General features: G+C 38.9%; 1 protein-coding gene across 2 annotated transcripts in view; it reads right to left on the bottom strand.

The window, feature by feature from the left end:
* Positions 1 to 21,675, bottom strand: part of PDCD4 (programmed cell death 4) — a 24,116-nt gene extending 2,441 nt beyond the window's left edge. The window contains exons 1-11 of one of the 2 annotated variants that reach the window (XM_075535019.1): positions 21,544 to 21,675; positions 17,235 to 17,339; positions 14,381 to 14,683; positions 12,554 to 12,648; positions 10,676 to 10,789; positions 8,261 to 8,482; positions 6,525 to 6,622; positions 5,280 to 5,394; positions 3,005 to 3,112; positions 2,654 to 2,764; positions 1,334 to 1,473 (exon numbers count right to left, since the gene is read on the bottom strand). In XM_075535019.1, the coding sequence (XP_075391134.1) occupies positions 1,334 to 1,473; positions 2,654 to 2,764; positions 3,005 to 3,112; positions 5,280 to 5,394; positions 6,525 to 6,622; positions 8,261 to 8,482; positions 10,676 to 10,789; positions 12,554 to 12,648; positions 14,381 to 14,683; positions 17,235 to 17,277 (1,349 nt within the window). In that variant the 5' untranslated portion in view covers positions 17,278 to 17,339; positions 21,544 to 21,675. Of the gene's footprint in view, positions 1 to 1,333; positions 1,474 to 2,653; positions 2,765 to 3,004; positions 3,113 to 5,279; positions 5,395 to 6,524; positions 6,623 to 8,260; positions 8,483 to 10,675; positions 10,790 to 12,553; positions 12,649 to 14,380; positions 14,684 to 17,234; positions 17,340 to 19,779; positions 19,924 to 21,543 lie in introns of those variants that run through there. The other variant, XM_075535020.1, reaches the window with a different exon arrangement.

The following is a 21,675-nucleotide window of genomic DNA, read 5'->3' as shown; positions in this document are numbered from 1 at the left end:
ATAAACCCATTCATTCCATGCCTGAGCTGGAACCCGAGCAGCAGTAACCTCTGACGTCTCGCGTATCATGAGATCGAGACAGTGCGCAAGGAGGTGACAAGAAGCCTTGCACAGTTGCCAGTTTGGGCACAATACACAAAGTGGTGTCAATCCAAAGTAGAGGCCTCTCCCAAACATTTCAAAAAAGCCATTAGCTTTCACCATTTTCCCTTCTCCCTGAAGTTCTTACAAAAGGTTCTAGAAGAAGGGTTCTCAACCTGGGAGTGGTGACCCCTTTGGGGGGGTCGAATGACCCTGTCACAGGGGTCGCCCGATTCATAGCAGTAGCAAAATGACAGTGATGAAGTAGCAACGAAAATAATTTTATGGTTGGGGGAGGGTCACCACCACATGAGGGACTATTAAAGGGTCGCAGCATTGGGAAGGTGGAGAACCACTGTTCTAGGGCAAAGAACCCTCCTAGAAATTTTTGTCTTAGATTTCATTCTTATGATGCTCTTAAATAAAGCTTAAAAAATGTTTTCAGATAAAAATTAGAAAGACCTAAAGTGTACATAAAACTGCCCAGACATGAAAACATTATTAAACTTCCACGGCCTTTATAAACATTATAAGCTTTATTTTAACACAAAAATCTTCAATTCCTAAAGAATTCGTTTCTGGCAGCATACATGTAACAACTCTAGAAAATACCATGCACAATGTTAAGATAAGATTTGATTAACTGCAACTGTGTGAAGAGGCAAAGGATGGCACCGAATGTACCAGAAGTTTCTTGCTCGACTACATGCTAGGCTGCAAACCACAAGGTCAGCAGTTTGAAACCACCAATTGCTGCTTTAGAAAAAGATAGGGCTTTCTATGCCTATAAAGAGTCTTGGAAACCCATAAGGGCAGTTCTACCCTGTCCTGCAGTGTCACTGTAAGTCTGAATTGATGGCAACAAGTTTGGATTTTTTTGAACCTTAGAAAGAATACATTGTACTTCTCTCCAAGCCTCCATTTTCTCATCTTACTGGTGATACTACCTCCTCTGAAATAATATTTAAACTACTTAGACTAGATCCTTGTGCACTGGTCCACAGAACTGCTCCTCAAAGATAGTTTCCTTTAAGTGAAGGTGGTCTTCACAAGGGAGTCCATACCAATTTACAAAGGGTCAAAACATACTTCGTTCCTACCACCACTCCCCTCTGCCCCCCACCCCACCCCTTGCCCCACCATGGATGATTCTTGCTCTTTAGTTAGTAACTTCTGAGAAGATAGTATTTTCTTTTAACAGAGATAGGACAGAACACTGCCTTAGGTTAGCAAAGAAAGAGTTAACACATACCTTGAAGGACAAAGATCTCTGAGTTGTTTGGAAATTATTCCAGCTTGGAAACATTCTTCTACAAACCGCTCAAGCACAGAATAGGAATGTGGGACATCCAGATTAATATCTGGAATTTCACTGTAAATTCTCTCATAACCCTGAAACAAGGAAGTCAGATACAAAAGTGTTCACCATATGAAGCACCCCAATACCCTGTAACACCATTCACTTCTGAGTCAAGAACCTGCATTCGTGGCCAAATGCTCATTTGGTTAGACTGGCATCAGATCAGAACCTTAACAGTATGGAAAGAAGCATTTGATAACACTCTTTTAAATGGTTCTTTCCAAAGAGTTGCGATCAGATACCGGGTACTCAAGATAAATGAGAGCGCATCATATCCAATGTTTCAGCAACAATGCATACAATTTTAAATAGGGCAAATGAATAACTATAAAATTGTATCTTAGAAACAAAGCCACAGTTAGAATACACAAGCATACACACACATATGAGAAAAACCAGACGTAAAAAAATTGATTAAAAAAAACTTACGGTGTTACTTTCTATTTTCCTTGAAAATGGTTCAAGTAATCCCCATTTAATTTTTTTAAAAGACCAACAGAAAGAACCTTCTAGGCCCATGAATGCGGTGAAGTGCCATGCATGGAGCGGGTTCCCACTCAGAGCGACCTTGTGTACAACAGAAAGAAGCTCTGCCGGGTCCTGGGCCAGCCTCACAACTGTTCCTGTGCCTGATCCCATTGTCGCAGCCATGATGTCAACCCATCTCCTTGGGGACATTCCTCACCGTCCCTTCCCCTCTGCCTTAAAGACCAATCTCCCCTAATATCATGCCCAAAGTATAAGATGAATCTCCACACCCTTGCTCTAGCTGTACTTCTTCCAAGATGGCACGGCTTTTCCTTTCAGCAGTCCATGATACTTTCAATACTCTTCTCCAGCACCACACTTCAAATGCATCTATTCTTCTTCGCTCTTCTTTATTCAATGTCAACTGAAAATACTTGAGTCAGGCACACGGCAGTCCTCAAAGTAACATCCTTGTTTTTCAATACTCTAAAGAGGTTCTTGGGCAGATTTACCTAATGCGACACATCTTTTGACTGCTGCTTCCATGAGCATTGATTGTGGATCCAAGCAAAATATAATCGTAGATGATGTTAATCTTGTCTCCACTAATTGGTCCTGTCATGAGGATTTTGGTCTTCACATATAGGCATGATTATATTATAATATCTCTCAGAAAGTTTCATTGACAACTTAAAAGCTTTATTCAATTATTACATATTAAATACAAAATGATATTGTACATACCCTTTTCATTTGGTCTACAGTAATGGTAGAGGACTTCCAAAGGGATTTCAATAAATCCAAGATCATTCTAAAGGTACTTTCTCCAGTTGACTCTAAAGCCATTACAATGGCCTAAAATGTGAAGGAATGATCATTAATTTGGATACCATTAATTCATATAAGAAAGTGTTGTCATCCTTTATATGTAGTTATAAGCATCACAAATATTTTAAAATAATTTTATCCCTTCACAGTAATATCTTTTGGAAAAGAAAATGTTCTAGGTATTAAATGTTATAAAGAAGCATTAAGTCACTGTGGTACAAAAAAGGACATTTAATACTTATCACTGGAATGTCAAAGCAATCTTACTTCATATACGAGCTCATGATGAAAATGAGGTACTTCCAATTCCTTAAGGCAATGTTCAGCTTCGGCTATGTCTCCAGATAGTATATATTCTTTCAGCAGCATATCAATCTATTAGATTTAAAAATTGAAGTGTATTAAAATTCCTTTTTCTCATTTTAAAAAAAAGTATGCTTTGCCTACAAATTCTCTACGCTCGCCCCAATGAAGACTATCATGAAAAGTTAGAACAGCTACGTTAAGAGCACGCAGACAACATGGCATGCTCACAAGCATATTTTCATAATAAAAATGTCCCATTTTCAAATGGGTCATAACTGTGAAGCAAATGTAGTACTTCAGTGTTTCTTAATAATCATTTCTGGGGTGCCTGGCCTGCATGGTAACCACAATGCTTCAGTACGCGATCAAACACGGCGCTTTACAGTCCACTAGAGGGCACACCACATTGAAAGTACAGTGGACTGCCAGAAGCACTGTCTTTGAAGTACAGCCAGGATGTTCTCAGCAAGGTAGGATGGCAAGACTCTCACTTACTTTGGACATGCTATCAGGAGACCACTCTCTCAAAAAGGACATGATGCTTGGTAAAATAAGAGAGTCGGCAAAAAGAGGAGGACCCTCAAGAACATGAACTGACACAGTGGCTGCCACAATGGGCTCGAACAGAGCAATGATTGTGACGTGGCACAGGGCCCAGCAGTGTTTTATTCTGTTATATATTGGGGTCACTGTGACTTGAAGCCACCTGCACAGCACCTACCAAGAGAAGGCACAAACCTAACGTCTCAAAATAAAACTTTCAAGAGGCACACAATCTCACTTCTTTAAATGACCTTATAATGCACCAGAAGCCAAAAATGGCCTATTGGTTCCATGGTGGGCTGCTAACTGCAAGGTCGGCGTTCAAAACCACCAGTCCCAGAAGACAGACAGGGCTTTCTACTCCCATAAAGTTAACAGTCTCTGAAACCCACCAGGCAGTTCTACTTTGTCCTCTTTCTACTCACTGCCAGCAGGTTTATTCCAACTCAGCAACCCTACCGGGCAGGTTGAACATACCCGTGGGTTTTGAGGTTGCCAATCTTGTTGGAGGCAGAAAGCCTCATCTTTCTCCCAACTAGCAGCTGGAGGGACCTCACAGTTAGCAGCCCACTATGCAATCCACTTGCCCTCATTCATAGATACAGAATGAGATTTGATCTTTCATATTGCTTTAATATACTATAACTTTGCTGAGTTCTTTTAAGGAAACTAATAGTTGTGGTTTTTCTTGTTATTTTATTTTGCAGATTCCTTAGGAATTTCTAAATACAAGATCTTATCTGGAAACAGGTGTTTTAAAATTTTTCTTTCCAATCTATGATTTTCATTTATTTTCTTTCCTTGTTGCTCTGGCATCTTAATTATTTTCATATTGCAGTATTTCTACTACTTCTCTAAAGAAAAACAAGCAGTGTCATAATGACATAATACACACAAATGTCCCCCTTTTTGGGGGGTTGGGTACTTAAAACTTCTCTATCTTAACAGCAAACGTAATAGCAAAATTACTGAAAGCTCTAACTATATTTTAAGCTCTGAACTCTCACATTAGATATACAGATCACTGAAAGACTTAGTAAAATTCAAAGCTATGGAAAAAAGGAAAAATTATACTGAAAAAAATCAGAAGCACAAGCAGTGTAAATCTTCTAGTTACCTGCCAAATCTCCTTAAAAGATTTCCAAAAGGAGATTTACAATTTTCTTTTTGTTTAGTGATATAGCACACCCATTACAAGAAAACTTCATAGGTAATATATCCTGCATTTTAATGCAGCCAATCAAATACGTTTTCTTTTAAAGTACACATACAGTGACCCCCACACAAAGACCCATGACTCTAATCTACTCTGGTGCTCACAATTCAGATTTCTCATATGAAAATGGTTACTTATTGAGTAATTACAAAACAGAAAATCGTTCTTCAGTGGTGTGAGGATTGTAAATACAAGCAGAAAAAAGGATTTCAGGTACTGGACATTCATAAACAACCCTCTTACCATAAAGCATAAACGTTCATTTAACCTGACACAGTCTCACTTTTAATCCATGGTAACAGGAATTATCTAAGTATCACATAACAAGCAAGATGAATGTAAAGACAAATATATAACAGGTTTATTCAAATTTTCCATTTGGGGCTATAATGAATTTTTTTAATTTTAATATTAAACAAAAATACCAACCAGAAGACATAGTTTGTTTCTTGCAGAGGAAGACATAAATTAAATTACCTCTTTAACAAGATGAATGACAGACTGCTGCCCACCTCCAGAGCCCCAGACACTGTCTTTACGCTTTCCACCTTTAGACATGCTCAGGAGCACAGTCGCCTTGTCCAGAGCAACTCTACAAAAGAAATTTTTAAAAAATTTTTTTAATGATCCAATTTTGACATACTAGCATGCTTGAGGTTTACCCAATTATGGAGAAATTGACAAAATCCCATAAATGCTAACAACTTTAATGCAACATAAAAACAACATAAATTCCAAAATACTTATAAAAACTACCTTTCAAAATAAAAGATTGGGAAAATTTGGGGAGCAAAAGGAAACTGGTTTTCACATTTATCAATGATTCTATAATGTTAATTGTTCTACAGTGAAAAGGCTAACTTCACATATAACTAACTTTTACCTACAAATTTGCCTTCCCAACCAAGGAGACAATTTCAGTATAAAGTGAGGCAGCGGTTCTCAACCTGTGGGTCCCGGCCCCTTTGGGGGTTAAATGACCCTTTCACAGGGGTCGCCCGATTCATAACAGTAGCAAAATTACAGTTAGGAAGTAGCAACAAAAATATTTTTATGGTTGGAGGGCCACCACAACACAGTAACTATTAAAGTGTCACAGCATTAGGAAGGTTGAGAACCACTGACGAAGTAATCTTTACAAAGTAGGTGAGGTTCAGCATGTCCATCTAACACACTTGAAGTCCAAACCTAACTAGCCAGGATATTCTGAGAAAATCACTTAGCATAATTCTCCAAAACCACATCTAGCGTTAAATTAATTGGATCAAAGAACAAGAGTAAAAAACACACTATTTTGTTATTAACAAAAGCTATCTATAGTAGGGAAACAAAATTAAACTATATATAGGGACTCAGTTAAAATTGCCCATCTTATTTGTCTTATTAAAATATTAAGTAATTATTGAACATTAGATCCTAAAGAGATCTTAAAGAAAATTTCAAATCCAATCCTTTAATTTTATAAGTAGCGAAGCTGAGGCTCAAACAGAACGGCTTTAACACAAAGGTATCTAATGGTCTGACAAGAATTCAGGACTACTGTATCATAATAGCCCCTTCCCCTTAGATCATGCCAATAACCTCTCAATTTTAACAGTGAAGTATACAAACAACTGACAATTTCATGCCCACAACATTTGATGAATGCCTACAATAATTTCATTAGACTGATGGGGAATTTCCCTTGTTTCAAATTCTAAGAAGGAAAATTAATTTACTTACCTAGCCTGTACACAATCTACAGTTCCTTTGTAACTATCAATATAGGTATTACATAAAATTCCATCTCCAACAGCTCTAGCAATAAACTGGCCAACCAACTATAAAAAAACATATAAAATAAATGTCTATAAAACACAATTTTCCCACACATAATTGATAAAGACTACAATCAGTACTTAAGCGGCATGCTGGAATAGCCTACAAACACGTATTTGCGCCACTAGTTCTGCGTGGCGTGCTCCACACCTCTCTGTATTCCAGTTATGCACAGAGGCTGGAGCGGGGGTCTTTTCCTTTACTCAGCATTGCATCCCCATCACCTCAAACACTGCCTTACACATAGTGTCTAATCCAAAATGAAGACAGAGAAAAAATAAAATGAAGAAAAAAGCTATGTATAACTATCTCTGAAAGTATGTTCATAAAACCTGGACACTTCAGGTTCCAGAAATAAAAGTGTAATTAAATGTTACACATATAAGAGAATATACTATGTGACCATAAGGAAAAATTCTCACATTTTATAGAGTCAGGGAAAAAATCAAGTTTACAAGACAGCAAATATAGGATGATCCCAGTTTTTATTAAAACAAATGTAAATAAATGTATATAAGCCATGCATTGGCATACATCCATAGAACATAGAATTGAAGACTTGATATTAAATAGTAAACTCATTGCTGCTGAGTCAATTCTGACTCAGAGTGACCATAGAGGACAGAAATGCCCTGTGAATTTCTGAGACTGTAACTCTTTATAGGAGTAAAATGCCTGTCTCGCTCCCTCAGAACTAGCCAGTGGTTTTGAACTGCTGACCTTGCGGTTAGCGGCCCAATGCACAATCACTACACCACCACGGCTCTCTATCAAATAGTAAGCAGCGGTTATTTTCTTCTGACTTTTACTCCTTTTAGTCTTTCAGTATTTTTCAAAATTTTCATAATGCATATAAACTTACAGCATCCGTTTTCTCCGTATGTGTACTGCTATAAAGAAGAGGGGGCGGGGGCCCATGTGTGAATCACAACTCACTAGCTGATGAACTTACGTCTGTCCTGAGATAAGAGGCGTTTATACACTAGTTCTAAATGAATGTTTCAGTAAAATGCTTAAAAACTACTTTGATTACAAACTTTTAATCAAAACGTTGTTTATTAACCTCATATTTTCAATTTTAAGTCAGAAAGTTACCTTATGTATCAGTATGTATTAACATCTAATAAAAATAAAAGGTCCTTTACCCAATTCACAGTGAAAAGTCTAAAAAAGCACAATTTGTACAAAACAAAATCCACTGCAATAAAATATAATTCAATGTAATTTTTTTAAAGGCCTCGCTGATAGACTCTAAAAAGAACTCATAGATTTACTCATTTCCAACCAGGTTCAAAAGGAAACCATCTTATAGTTACTTTGATAATAAACATTAATCATGGAAATTCAGTTCTTAGTAATTTATACTTTTAAAATTCCTACCTCATAAAACAGTTTAACTATATTTAAACCCAAAATATATGATACAAAGCATGACGACAAGGAAAATAAGATATAAAACTGAATTTATAGTATGATGAGAAAAGTACATTTAAAAATAGCTAATAAAAAATGATAAAAATGCTTTTTTTGTGTGGTAGATCACACAGGCCCAGTGTTCCCCTCCCATCTACGAAACTCTCCTAGATCATGTACTACTTCTCTAACTATGGTGGACAGACAAAATGAAGACTCATACCAACCTGTGGTGCTCTAGGGGTATCCAAGGCTAGTTCTGGTAGATCTTTCAACAATTTATCAAATGACTTTTCTACATCATTTGTGTTCATCACTGTCCCGCAAAGGTCAGAAAGCAACTTAGATGTCATTTCTCTATGACTAGCCTTCCCTTCCAATGCCAAGGATACCGCCAACACTGGTACTCCACTTTTCATTTCGCCAAGATTTAAATCTCGGAGCATTTCCTATTTAAAAAAAGTGTCTTTAGTAAAAATGTTTCCTTAGAAAAACCAGTCTTTCATTCACATATTCTTACAGCCTTTGGAAATACGAAAACAGTAAAGTGTGGGGGTCAGGGTAAGCACATCTTTCCTTCCCATATTAATGAGATATTGATTCACTTTGTCATCTCTGGCTGACCAACCCTAAACTAAGAATGCAAAATTACACCTAGAATAGTTTACTCTAAAACTTCATTAATATTTCAAAACTGTTGTCCATCCCCCCTGGGAGGAGGTCACATGTAGATCCTTATAATCGGTTCCCCCTTTCCAACTCACCCTTCTTCTACCCTCCCTGTATCGCCACTCACACCACAGGTCCTCAAGGGATCACACGCCCTGGATTCCCTGTGTTTCCAGTTCCTATCTGTAAAGTGTTCATCCTTGGGTCTAGCCAGACTTGCAAGGTAGAATTGGGATAATGATAGTCGGGCGGGGGAGGGGGGGCATTCAAGAACTAGACAGAGCCAAGATATGACAAAATAATAGTTTAAAAATTATCAAGGGTTCATGAAGGAGGGGAGAGCGGGGAGGGAGGGGAAAAAATGAGGACCTGATGCCAGGGGCTTAAGTAGAGAGGCAAATGTTTTGAGAATGATGAGGGCAATGAAGGTACAAATGTGCTTTACACAATTATGTATGTATGGATTGTGTGAAGAGTTGTATGAGCCCCTAATAAAACGATTAAAAAAACAAAAATATATATATTGCAAAACTGGTTTTAAGGGCTAAACCTAACCCTCTACCTTATAATCTACCATATATACTTGTGTACCAGCCAAGTTTTTCAGCACATTTTTATGCAGTTTTTTGTGGTAAAATTAGGTGCCTCAGCTGATATTCGGGTCGGCTTATATTCAAGTATATACGGTATTTATATTTTCAGGGAGATTGTTTTATAAGCATTTATGGAGAGATTCACTTTCCATTACCTCAAGCTGTTTACATGCTGTTTATTTTCAGGTCAGTGCTTTGAACCCCACAACAACTCCACAGAGAAAGATGAGGCTGTCCACTTTGTATCAATGACAGCCTTGGGAACCTATGGGGTACTCTGACTCATGCCAGTCACTGTGAGGCACACTCAACAGCACATAGCAACAGCCCAGATTAACTTGACAAATTTCTAATTAATACAGAAAATGTTTCCCATGTAAATTGTACTGCAGGAACACCTAAAGAGCATTTTTGTACATAATTTTTTCACATCACCGATTATCTTTTTAAAGATCATTTTATTGGGGGCTATATAGCTCTTATACCAATCTGTACATCAATTGTATCAAGCATATTTATATATATGTTGCCATCATTTTCTGATTGTTGCTTTAAAAAGAAAGCACAAAGATAAATTTTATCCTAATTCTGAGCATCAAAATGAATGTTCAAAAAGTAAAACTGAACTTTTTATTTTTAAGTCAACATTCTTAACTGAGGTCTAGGTCCCTTGCGACATTTCAGAAAGTCCATGTTGTTATTGCGATCAGTCATTGGGTCACCCCCTACTCAGAAATGCTATGCACAAAGGGATGGGAGCAAGGTGTTCAGAGCATTTCACTTGCCACACTTAACTTTGGAGCTCCAATCAAAATGTTCCACATCACAGCAACACAAGGACCTCCAAAGACAGGCAAGGGGTGGTTAAACTGAGGCCCACTAACCAGGAATCAAATCTGAGTCTTCGCAGGGAAGGCATGACTGAACCGATGTTTCGTTTGTTTGTTTTCTTATAATTTACCAGCTAGATTTCTACCACTGTCCCTTAGAAGATTCACAGGTTCCCTGAAATAATATCAAAAAATACCATGCTGCCCACAGGAAACCATGAGTTTAGGTTCATGGGAAGCAACAACTCACAAAAGGAGGGGGAGAATGGGTCCACAACAGCAGACTGTGATCAATCCTTGAACTGAATGTGCAGCAGTGATAAAATATATATGTGTTTATTTCACTGCGCATTTTTCGGATCTCAAAAAAGAAGTTATAATTCCAAACATGTAAGAAACTGTTTAAGTTAATGAGATTGCACAGAATTTCATTTATACAAAAGAAAATACTTAATCAGTGAGTCAAGATCACTCTAGGTATGTTTTACGTATGATAGCTTATGCTTCCTCTCAGACATTAAATAAATTATACTTGCAACTTCAAACCTACCGCCACTTCATTAGTATCGCCATGCTCAAAATACTCCTGTATGATTGGGGTCAAAGTCTTCTCAAATGCCCTTTCATCCAAAGGCAGGACTACAGTTTCATAAACACAATTCTCCTTAAAAGGCAAAGGGAAGAGAGAAAAAGTCATGAAGAACAAAATATCCAGATAAATTAAGTTTCGTAACTTTATATTACAGCTGGTAAATAATTCCCACTTCATGTTCCATGCTTGACTATTTGTCTCCAAATTATATTTTATTGTGTTTAGGGTGAAAACTTACACAGCAAATTATGTTCCCTTTTAACAATTTCTACTGCACAAATTATCTCATGATATTGGTCACATTCTTCATAATGTGTCACCAATCTCATTCACATTCAGTTTGCTCTGGTTGGACCATTCCCAGTAGTGTAATTTCCTTGCCCCTTACCGTCTTACCTTTGGAGTCTGACTTTGGAGAGTTTGGTCCCATATAATTGATTGTTTTGAAAGATTCTTATTGTCCAAAGTTGATATTCTTTATTCAATAAACCCATCTGTTTTTTAGCTAAAAGGTAGCCCCTTGGGGATAATTTTTGTTTAAGGGAAATACACTTGAAGAGGCCTCTAGTTTCAACTGACCCAGGCAGTCTGTGATTTTTTTTTAGAATTTGAGTTCTGTTCTTAAACCCAGCAGCCACTTCACAGGAGAAGGTGTAATATCCTTTTATGAAACTGTACAGCATCAAAACCTTCAGGGCAGTTCTACTCTGTCAAGAAGGCAAAATTGGATCAATAGCAATGGGTGGTTTAGTTGATGGGTTTTTGTTTTTTATTCTTAATTAATGATTACTTTAAACTATATCAGGAGAAAGACAAGGCTTTCTGCTGTAAAACTCACAAGGGCAGTTCTCCTCTGTCCCATCGGGTCGCTATGAATCAGCATCAACTCGGTGGCAGGGAGTCTGTTCATAGTTGCTCGGTTAGACTACATACTTCTCTAAATCTTTGATTTCCTTCTTTGTTCTGGACAAGGAGAAGCCAATATGCTTATTCTTCACTATCAACATGGTTGGGTCCAAAGACTACATCATTATGTGAAAATCTACACTGTAAGAAAACGGGGATGACCCTCAGATTACAAAATGCAGGATAACATTGTTACAGAAATGCCAAATTATTACATACCGTATATACTTGAATATAAGCCAACCCGAGTATAAGCCGAGGTACCTAATTATTACCTGGGAAACCAGAAAAACTGATTGACTCGAGTATAAGCCTAGGGTGGGAAACGCAGGATGTAAATTAACACAGAGACCAGAGGGAGAGACGGAGCGCAGCCACAGACACATCCTTACTAGTTTAGCTGCCGGAGTAAGTGAATCACTACGGGTGCTTCTGTGAATTGGAGCCGTCCACGTCATAGGATGGCTCTGATTGGTTAGATGTGAGTAAACAAACATTCAAAGTCCTGCAGTGTCAGTGGGGCTTTGAATGAACAGCAGAGGAACGGCAATCACCCGCAAGATGTTACACCTCACTGGGGTACCACTGACCCATGTATATGCCGGTTTATACACGAATTAAAACGAGTATATATTAAACTCAATAGACCTTATTGAAAAAAAATGATCAACCTGATAACGTTCCTATATAAATGTGTGGAAAGATCTACTTTTGATTCACATCAGAAATCATGTGAAAAAATTTAAATACTACAAGTTGAACTGCTGAGCTAATCCAAAATGCACCCAACAATCTGCAAAGCACTATGAATATATGTGTACATGACTCAGAAAAATCAAAGGTTCTGTTTATGAATATGATTAAATTATGAGCATGAGGCCAAAAAAGTCCATAGCACTTAAAATTGTTTTTAATGTGAAACAGCGATACCTGGTCATCATCATAGTTAGGATCTTTCACATCCACTTCCTCCACGTCATAGACTTGTCCAGGTGTACCCCACACACCTTTACCTCCTGCACCACCTACAAAGGGTTAGAATTGAAAAGGAATGACCCCAAAAATCTCATGCGACGTATCCCATCCTGATACGATCTAACTCACAAGGCAAAACACAGATAGAGATAAAATCATAAATTCAGAAGCCTACCTGGAAAAGTAATATAAATCCCTCATCTATAAGAACAACATGCATGTACGTTTGCTGCAAGAACCACACTACTAGGAAACGTACAATAAGGGTAACTGAAAATGCACTGTCTTATTATAAACTTTCCATGGTTTAAAATTTTACTTATCTAAATTGAAATGCAATTACAAGTATATATGATTCTGTATGAGATGAGATGGTTCCTAAAAATGTTAGCTGAAATTAAAATCTAAATTAATTCCAGATGTTCAATTACATAACAGCTAAAATTTTGTTTTGTTTAGATATTTCCAGCCAAGTTATAGTCTAACTGCTTTTAAATCATGTAGTTGGCTTTTCAATATTCACAAGTTTATATATCTTATAAATCTATTTCCAAAAGAATCCATTTGAAATCACTCCTAAAACTTAAAACAAAGCAGGCAGATGCCTTAAAAGAAAAAAAAATGGCTACACTGATATGCAGTTGACTTCTAAATCCTAATTTTGACATTTCTTGGAACTGAAAAAAAAAAAAAACATTTTTGGGCCAGTAAAATATGGCAAAGAAACTATTTTACAAAGAAACTTAGTGATCACCATAAAATGTTTTAAAGTCAAATACTCTAGATGTAAAAATATAAATTATACTGATAGTAATAAATTTAAAATGGTTACTATTTAAGTATTAACAGTACTGATTCCCCCCTCCCCCATATTTCTATATACAAACTGACCAGAAGTTTAACGGTTCCAATTTTAAAGTTACTTTTTTGAATAAACATTAAAATGTTTTTATAGGGCCCAATATGTTTGTTTTCTCAGAACTTTACAGTGTTACCAATGATGGGGGGGGAGGTGTCACAGGATGAGCAGAAGTTATCTAGTATCTGCAGCATAACCCTTCCCACCAGAGCTCAACAGAACTTGATAATCCAATTTCATTCTGACTGAAATAATCATTATAAAGGTACCAACACAAATTGTTTTGTTTTACAGATGACAAAATATTTTTCAAAAAGTCTAGTTTATAAGATGGGAGGTTCCCACTATATGAAAGGAGGTAAAATCTCCAAATTGTATTGAGATTCTACTTCAGCCAAAAGTCAACCAGTCCGATGAAACCAGTACCCAGAGTACCTGCCAAGTGCCCATCACTACTCCAGCCACCAAGGAGACAGCAGTGAAACAGCCCACCCCCCAGTACTCAAAATTAATACAACAAAAGAGAATGACAAGCTATGTTTATGAAATCATTAAAATTCTGATCAGACCTTGCCAACCAAACTTGTATTTATCATATAATCTCAATGGGTTTCTTAGATTCACATTCACTTTCTCCCTCTTTCTTGCCAGCAAAGACAGTACATGCACAGTTCACAACTGGGAAAACCATCAATATTTTGCTATAGGTAAGAGAAAACTGTTCTGCTCAGGGAACATTATCTGCTATCTACTTAAATAGGCAAGTTGGAATGGGCCTCAGGGCATTTCTATATAAAAATAGATATAAGCCCCAAACCCTGACACACTGCTTAAATTTCTCTCCTTCCTAGAAGGTGGAAGTTGTAGCCCAGAGGATCAGATTTTCTTTTCCACCCATTTCTCCGGCTCCAGCATGTACCAACCTTTCTTTGGCAAGCCCCTTCCTTTCCCAGATCTGGATCGCCTATCGAGCAACTTCCCCTTTGGACTGGTTGGCACAGCTACTCCACTTCTCAGGGCTTCACTTCCATTGTCACTGACGGAATCGCCTCTGCCAGAGTCCCGGGATGAGTTTTTCCTTAGTCTACGTTTTGCCTTGGCATTAATTCTAGCTTCATTTATGGAGGATGCTGAAATCCAATTTCCATTTATTTCATTCTTTATTTCCTCAGTTCCCACATTTTCTTCATCACCAGAAAAAAGAGAGTCACTTAAATTATCAGGATCTTAAAGAGAAATATGAAAGGGAAAAAACTCTTTAAGTGTTTTAAACACCTACTCTTTCTTCTATAAATATACTCATAAATTACACTATGTTATACCACATGAAATTACCATTTTTGTAGATTAGTAACAATCTCACAGCCAATCTCATATAGTTCAACCTAATGAATGACTGGTAAACAGGATTACTTTTCATATTATCATGAATTTTAAATGCATTTTATAAGCAACATTCATTTTCTTTTTATTTGGTTCTTAAGTTCTCTCACTTCTCAATAGCAACCACTTTAGAATTAAAATAGCAGATAATCACATTTTATACACTACCAATAGAAGAGTATTTATACTTCAATTTTACATGAGAAAAATGAAGGTCAATGAAAATAACTTAGCTCCTCCAAATATTAGAATTGACAGGGAAAAAGTTGGGATTAGTACACTAATCTCTCTAAATTGGACTGTTTGCTATAGGAGGAGTTTACTTAAAGAAAGGTCTCTCTCAGGCCCACTCATTTACTGTAGAACTGCAAGTTCCTTATTTAAAGGCAGTACTGGGCAGAGGCACCAAGAACATGGTTAGAATTCAGCCTTTTATAGTCAGAAAAAGTATACATCTTAGAGTGGCATTGTCCAAGAAATAAGAATCAAATCTGTAATTTTAAATCTACCAGTCCCATTAAAAAAGTAAACAAAAAGGGTAAGTTAATCTTAATATATTTTATCAAATCCAAAATGTTATCATTTCCATATGTAACCAATGAAAAAAATTTACTGAGTGATTTCACTTTCTTTCATACTAATAAAATGTGGTGTGTATTTTACACATACAGTATACATTTCAATTCAAGAGTAGCGATCCTTCAAAAGTAATTATGAGCCACATGTAGCAGTAGTGATCATATTGGTCAATGCGGGGGGATGGGAGAGGATGCAGGAATCATCTGTATGTAAAATACATTCTTAAAATGTATTATTGCCATCCGCACAGTAATAAAGAGCGGACACATTATGCACTAACTGCTGTCAAAACCAAGGACTCATACAACCAACCACCACTGAGTGGATTCTGAGTCAGAGTAGCAACTGTCCCATCGGGTTTCCAAGGCTGTGAATCTTTACAAAAGCACACTGCCATATCTTTCCCCCAAAGAACAGTTGGTGGGTTCGAACCGTCGACTTTTTGGTCAGCAGCTGAATACTTTAACATATGCACTACCAGGATTCCTTATAGCACAGAAATAACTACTAATTTAACAATTTTTTCAATTACAATTATAATAGAGTATGTTGATACTTTAACAGGTTTATAAATACAAAATGACAAATTCAAGATCAAGGATAACTACATAAATGGTGCCACCAGGCCTTCTCACATAACTTGTATACCAAAGCAAAAACCACCTCAATGGCATCGAGTGGACTTGAGGCAAAGGAGCTAGAGAGAACCGAGTAGAACTGCATCAGAGCGTTCTCAAGATCCTGGGTCTTCATGGAAGCAGACTGCTCCAGTGCTCCTGCAGAGCAGCGGGCAGCTTTAGCTCGACAAGCTTCTGCGCAACAAAGCACTGTGTTGCCAGGCCTCCTTCTAAGCTGCACACATTAATGATTTAATCACTAAGTAAAAGTGGAGTATTTAAGTGTGAAGATAAAACACATTTGTTACAGGAAATAACTTATGACTATAAAAGTATGACCTAAAATATGTTGTTGGTTGTCATGGCGACCCCATTACAAAGTCGAAGCTGCTGCACACTTTTCAAGGTCCTGACTTTTCAGCAGCAGACCACCAGGCCTTTCTTGGCAGGCGCCTCTGGGTGGGTTTTAGCTACGAATCCATTGGATGCTAGTTGAACACTTAGCCATTTGGGCCATGCAAGAACTATAATAGCTCGCAATGTTCAGAATACTGAACAACAGTGGTTGCACACTGGCTCCTAATTGTAAGGTCAGCAGTTTGAAACCACCACCAGCTACTCTTAAGAAGGCAGACAGGGCTGTTCTACTCTTATGAGTTAAAGTCTTGGAAACTCACAGGGTCAGTCCCACCTTGTGCTGTAGGTAGGGGCTGCTACGAGGTTTCTCTTTAGACAGAACTAATTAGCTTTCTGGAAAGCTACTCTGAAGGCTAAAAATGTATTTGTCTTAAATTATTTAGTATTTGCACTTCTACAAAACTATGTTCATTTTTATAATGCCAATGAAGCATCAGAGGTTATTTATTATAAATTATTTGGGGAAGATATCAAAGACAGTAACAACTTATGTAGTGAAATCACTAATATACATGAAAACATGAGTAGGGTCACTATTGCGCTTCAGTTTGCAGTATACTTCTTTATAACTAGAAGAATGTAAAAAGATGGACAGAAGAATAAGCGTATTTTATAAATTTCCATATAAACAAGATAACAAACTCTGAAATTTGAAAAACAATTATCACATATATTTACTCTTAAAGCATGAATAAGATAGTGTGTAAAGTAAAAGTGATGTTCATATTTTCATAAAATAAGGTATGACAGAAATGTTCACAAAGTTTAAGATCTTCCTTACCTGTAGGGGTTACATTCAGTACCTGTTCATTTACTACATCCATTGTTCCTTAATTTCACTTGCACTGATTAAACAAATCACCAAAAGGAAGTCTTCCTCTAGAATCTGTTTGGGGTTTTTTGTTTAAAAAAAGGGAGGGGAGAAGTCAACATGTTTTAAACTGATACAACTAAGGCAGTTTCACGCAGTTAATAAAGAAATCAGCATATAATTCCATTTTCTAAAAGAATTTACTTTATATTCAAGGGAAGCACTTGCTTTCAATCTCCTTGCCAAGTTCATGAGTCAAACAGACTCCAGAGATTTGAGCATATGTCAAGATATTCTTTTAAAGGTCATTTAAAAATATTCTTACTATATATGTTGTAATTGTTTAAAGGAAATCTACCCATACACACTAGTCACATAGCTTTTAGGAATGAACACTAGGCCTCTGATGTAATCCATTATACATATTTAGAAATACAAGGATGGTATTACCATATGTTACAATAGGTCATCAGAACTGATATGAAATACAGTCTTTGTTCATCAAGATTATCAAAGGATCTACAGCATATCTGAAGGCAGCTATAGCTTCCATTCCAATACCTAGATCACTATAATGCTTATTTTAGGATTTTTGAATTTTGCACTAATGTGTATATATTTTCATTTTTATTGCAAATTCGGTCTAAATTTATATTTTAGATAATTTTTATTCAATTTAAATAATTTATCAACCCCTTCCAATAACATGCCCTGTCCCCTGCCACCTCACCCTGTTGTATTTTTATAATCTGAAATAGGCAATATTTTTTTAAAATCTGACCTGTTTCAGAAAGAATAGGCTTACTAGCATAAGCACTTCATTATTTTGGAGTTTGGTTTCAAAAGGCTCAAAAATTAACAGCTCTAGGTTTGGAATAAATTGGTTCACTTTTCCTTAGACAATTCACTTGGTGATAAGAATCAAATGTTCCTTGAAAGAAAGACCATTGAATCAGTTTTATTGAAAACAAGAGTATTATGTTGTATAGTGAAGTAGTATTTCAAAATATGAACTTATTTTTCAAATAGCAGTTTACCAAGAGGTATTAGTTTGTTTAATCAGACTAATTACAAGCCCTTCCAGTCATTTACAATTATTTCACTAGCAGTATGCTCGTCTAAGATATAAAATGTATAAATTAATGAAAACACCTATTAATTACAGAAAAGCTCTTTTTCATATAACAATGCCCTCCTTAGGTATCACTGTAGGGTAACTGCCTCCTGGAACTCAAAGATAAAATTGGCTTTTAAATTCAATATATACTAAATTTTTTAAATCATTTTATTGGGGGCTTGTACAATTCTTGTCACAATCCATACATACATGCATTGTGTCAAGCACATATGTACATTTTTGCCATCATCATTCTCAAAACATTTGCTTTCTACTTGATCTCTTAATATCAGCTCATTTTCCCCTTCCTACCCCACTTCCCCCTCCCTCATATTTCATAAATTATTTTGTCATCTGTTACACTGTCGGACGTCCGTCCCCCTTCACCCACTTTTCCGTTGTCCATCCCCCAGGGAGGAGGTTATTTGTAGATCCTTGTAATCAGTTCCTATATATACTAATTTTTGAAACTTGTAAATTTATTGTTACTCTCTTTAGAAAAGGGTATTATTTTAAGAAACAGAAGTAGATAAACCTATGTTATATTAAAAAAAACCTATATTATAAATTTGACATTGGTATGATCTTTAAGACTCTGAAGCTGAGTCTTCAGAAGTTAAAACACTGGTGAGGGTATTCTCTAATTTGCTCAACATAAATAAGCATGTGTGACGGTATATGATCTCATATAATCACTGTCGGTATAGTTCCCACCAACTCTGTATTCAGGGGAAAAAAGTGAGTTTTAAAACTATGCATGTAGAGAAATATACGCAAAGGAATATGTGTACAAATAGTTTGCAAAGAGTCCATGTCCTCTATGGCTGAAAATGAGACATCCATTTTATTTCACTGCATGAATTACAAGGTATTAAAAAATGAGTAACGTCATACAATATGAGTTTTTTAATGAGTTACATTGAAAAGTTTTCACTCTCTATAGAAGTATATAAGACAAAATATTTCCTGCAAAGGAAGTGAAGGAACCTAATGAAGGAAGTGAAATGATTACAACTGATATTTCTAATTCCTTTAACAATTCAAAAATAATTTTACATACATTTAGGGACTCCTACTCTGTAGACAACTACAATGGTTCCAAAAGGGCTGGTGATCTGTCCAAGAGGAGACAGCTGTTCCCTGAGAACTAGGACCATAACCCTCATCTTCTCATTACAAGTTCAGTACTGTTTGTACAAGTTCAGTACAAACAAAACCTTAATATCCCATTAAAAGATTCCCTCTTAGGAATAACAGAAAGAAGCTTGTGAACGCATAAACTTTCTATTGTGTCAAATTTTCAACTATTACAATACAAGCACTAAATAATTCACTCAAGCTGCAGAAGACAGTGGGAAAAAGAAAAGTACCAGCAGCCAGCCATCATCCAAAACTTACCAAGTTTGTTTTAATGAGGGACTCCCAACCAAGTCCTGTCCTGAAGCAAGACTGCCATCAGCAGCCCAGCGCACAACCACTGCGCCACCTGGGCTCCTCCTCGGGCCCAGACTGACGCAATCAAGGACCCAGTCGTGCGCCATCGCACTGACAGCTCATTAAAGGAAAGATGTCTCCCATGTTCTCAGCTCTCCTCCTCAAAGTAGGGGTGCCCTTTTCCTCCCTAATTTACTTAACTCTAAATATTTTTCCCTCCAAACTTAACGAAAGTTGAAAGCAAGCAAGAAAACACAGCTAGGCCTACATCCTTCACTCTCGAGCATAAAAATGAATTTCCAGTAAGGAATACTTACAAATTTGGAAAGGCAAAAAGGCTGACATGAAATGTTTTCTTTTCTCCAACGTGTTAAAAGCTAGTCCCTAAAAGGCTGAGCCTCCCCTTCTCCCCACCCCTGCCTGTCTCCCCCAAACATCCATTTCCCCAAATGTAGCTGAGCCGCTGCTGGTCTAGGTAGCAGTGAGTGCCAAGCCCAGCCACTGGCTGGCTAGAAAATTCCTTGTATTCATTCCGGGGTTGCAATCACAGTGGACGAGCTGCATAAGCCACCGGGTTCCACCACCACGTTTTTTTTGTTTTTTTGCAGAAAACAGCCAAGTGACCTTTCTTTTTTGCAGCCCCTCCAATTACCACCCCCACCCCGGGGCTTTCCCATCTCTGATACAGAGAAGCCAATGTGTGGAGAATCCAAAGACGCCTGTTGAGCTGTGCAGGGATCCGGTGAGCCCACAATGAAACAACGGTATGGGCAGAATGACAAGTACAGGAATTAAACGGAAAATATATCTGCAGGGGCCCTTCCTCCTAGAAAAACACAAAGTGGGTACGACCAAAATCTAAAACCGCGACGGCAGAAAAGCCACCAGGAAAGGCAGGTGGGCGTCACTATGGAGTTGACGCCACCTCTGCAGTCGTTGGAATCCTCCCGAGGGGCGACGGGGCCCAGGGGACATCTGCAGGCAGCCTGGGGGCTCCCGCTGAAGAAACCCACTGCGGCCACCGCACCCCACGGGCAAATGGGGGCTCCCTTCCTGGAGTCATTTGGACGGAAACGAAGGGAACCTGGGTTTTTCTTGCACGGGGAGGGGTGCGCGTCGGGCTGGCGCTGGGCCGGGGCGCCTGGGCGCGTGTCGCCACCCCCCTCCTACGCTGCCCGCAGCGGCCCCGGGAGGCTGGGCCTCGCCCCCCGCAGCCCAGGCACCCCCGGGCTCGGCTCGGGCCACCCCCGGCCCCCCGGCCCGGGCTCCGCTGCGCGGGCCTGTAGGCGCTGCGAGCGGCCGCCACAGCTTTCGGGCCCCGGGAGCGCGCACATCTTCCTCACACTTTGCGCCCCGTGGGCAGCGCCGCGCGCCCGCCCCCACCGAAACGCCACAGTGGAGGAAAACGCCGCCGGGGGTGCGGGGGCAAGGCGAGGGAGCCCCTCGCCGGCGGGCACCCCGCGCGCCCAGCGACGCGGGGAGGGGGTCCGGGGAGGGGGTCCTGGGAGGGGGCGGGCCCGCGCCGCCGCGCTCGGGGCACGGGAGCCGGAGGAGGCCGCCAGGCCCGCTCTCCGCAGCCCGGGGCGTTGGGGCGGCCGCGGGCCCGGACCGGGCAGTGACCCCGCGCCCCCTCCCCCTCCCAACGTGCGGAGCCTGCGAGGAAACCAGGGCGGCTGGAGAAAGGGGCGCAGTCCTTCCGAGCGTGCGAGCTGCCCCACGGGTACTGACCCCTCGGGTCGCCGCCGCCGCCGAGCGCTCAGACCGCCAGTCCGCAGGCCCCGGCCCCCGCTCCTCAGCCTCTGCTGCCGCCTCGGTGCCGCTCTGGCCCCTCTCGCTCTGTTTGTTTTTGTTTTGTTCTAC

Source organism: Tenrec ecaudatus, chromosome 16 (genome assembly GCF_050624435.1).
Source record: "Tenrec ecaudatus isolate mTenEca1 chromosome 16, mTenEca1.hap1, whole genome shotgun sequence".
Classification (NCBI taxonomy): Eukaryota; Metazoa; Chordata; class Mammalia; order Afrosoricida; family Tenrecidae; genus Tenrec; species Tenrec ecaudatus.
Note: the sequence above shows the minus strand (reverse complement) of the source record. Positions and strands in the feature narration are given on the sequence as shown.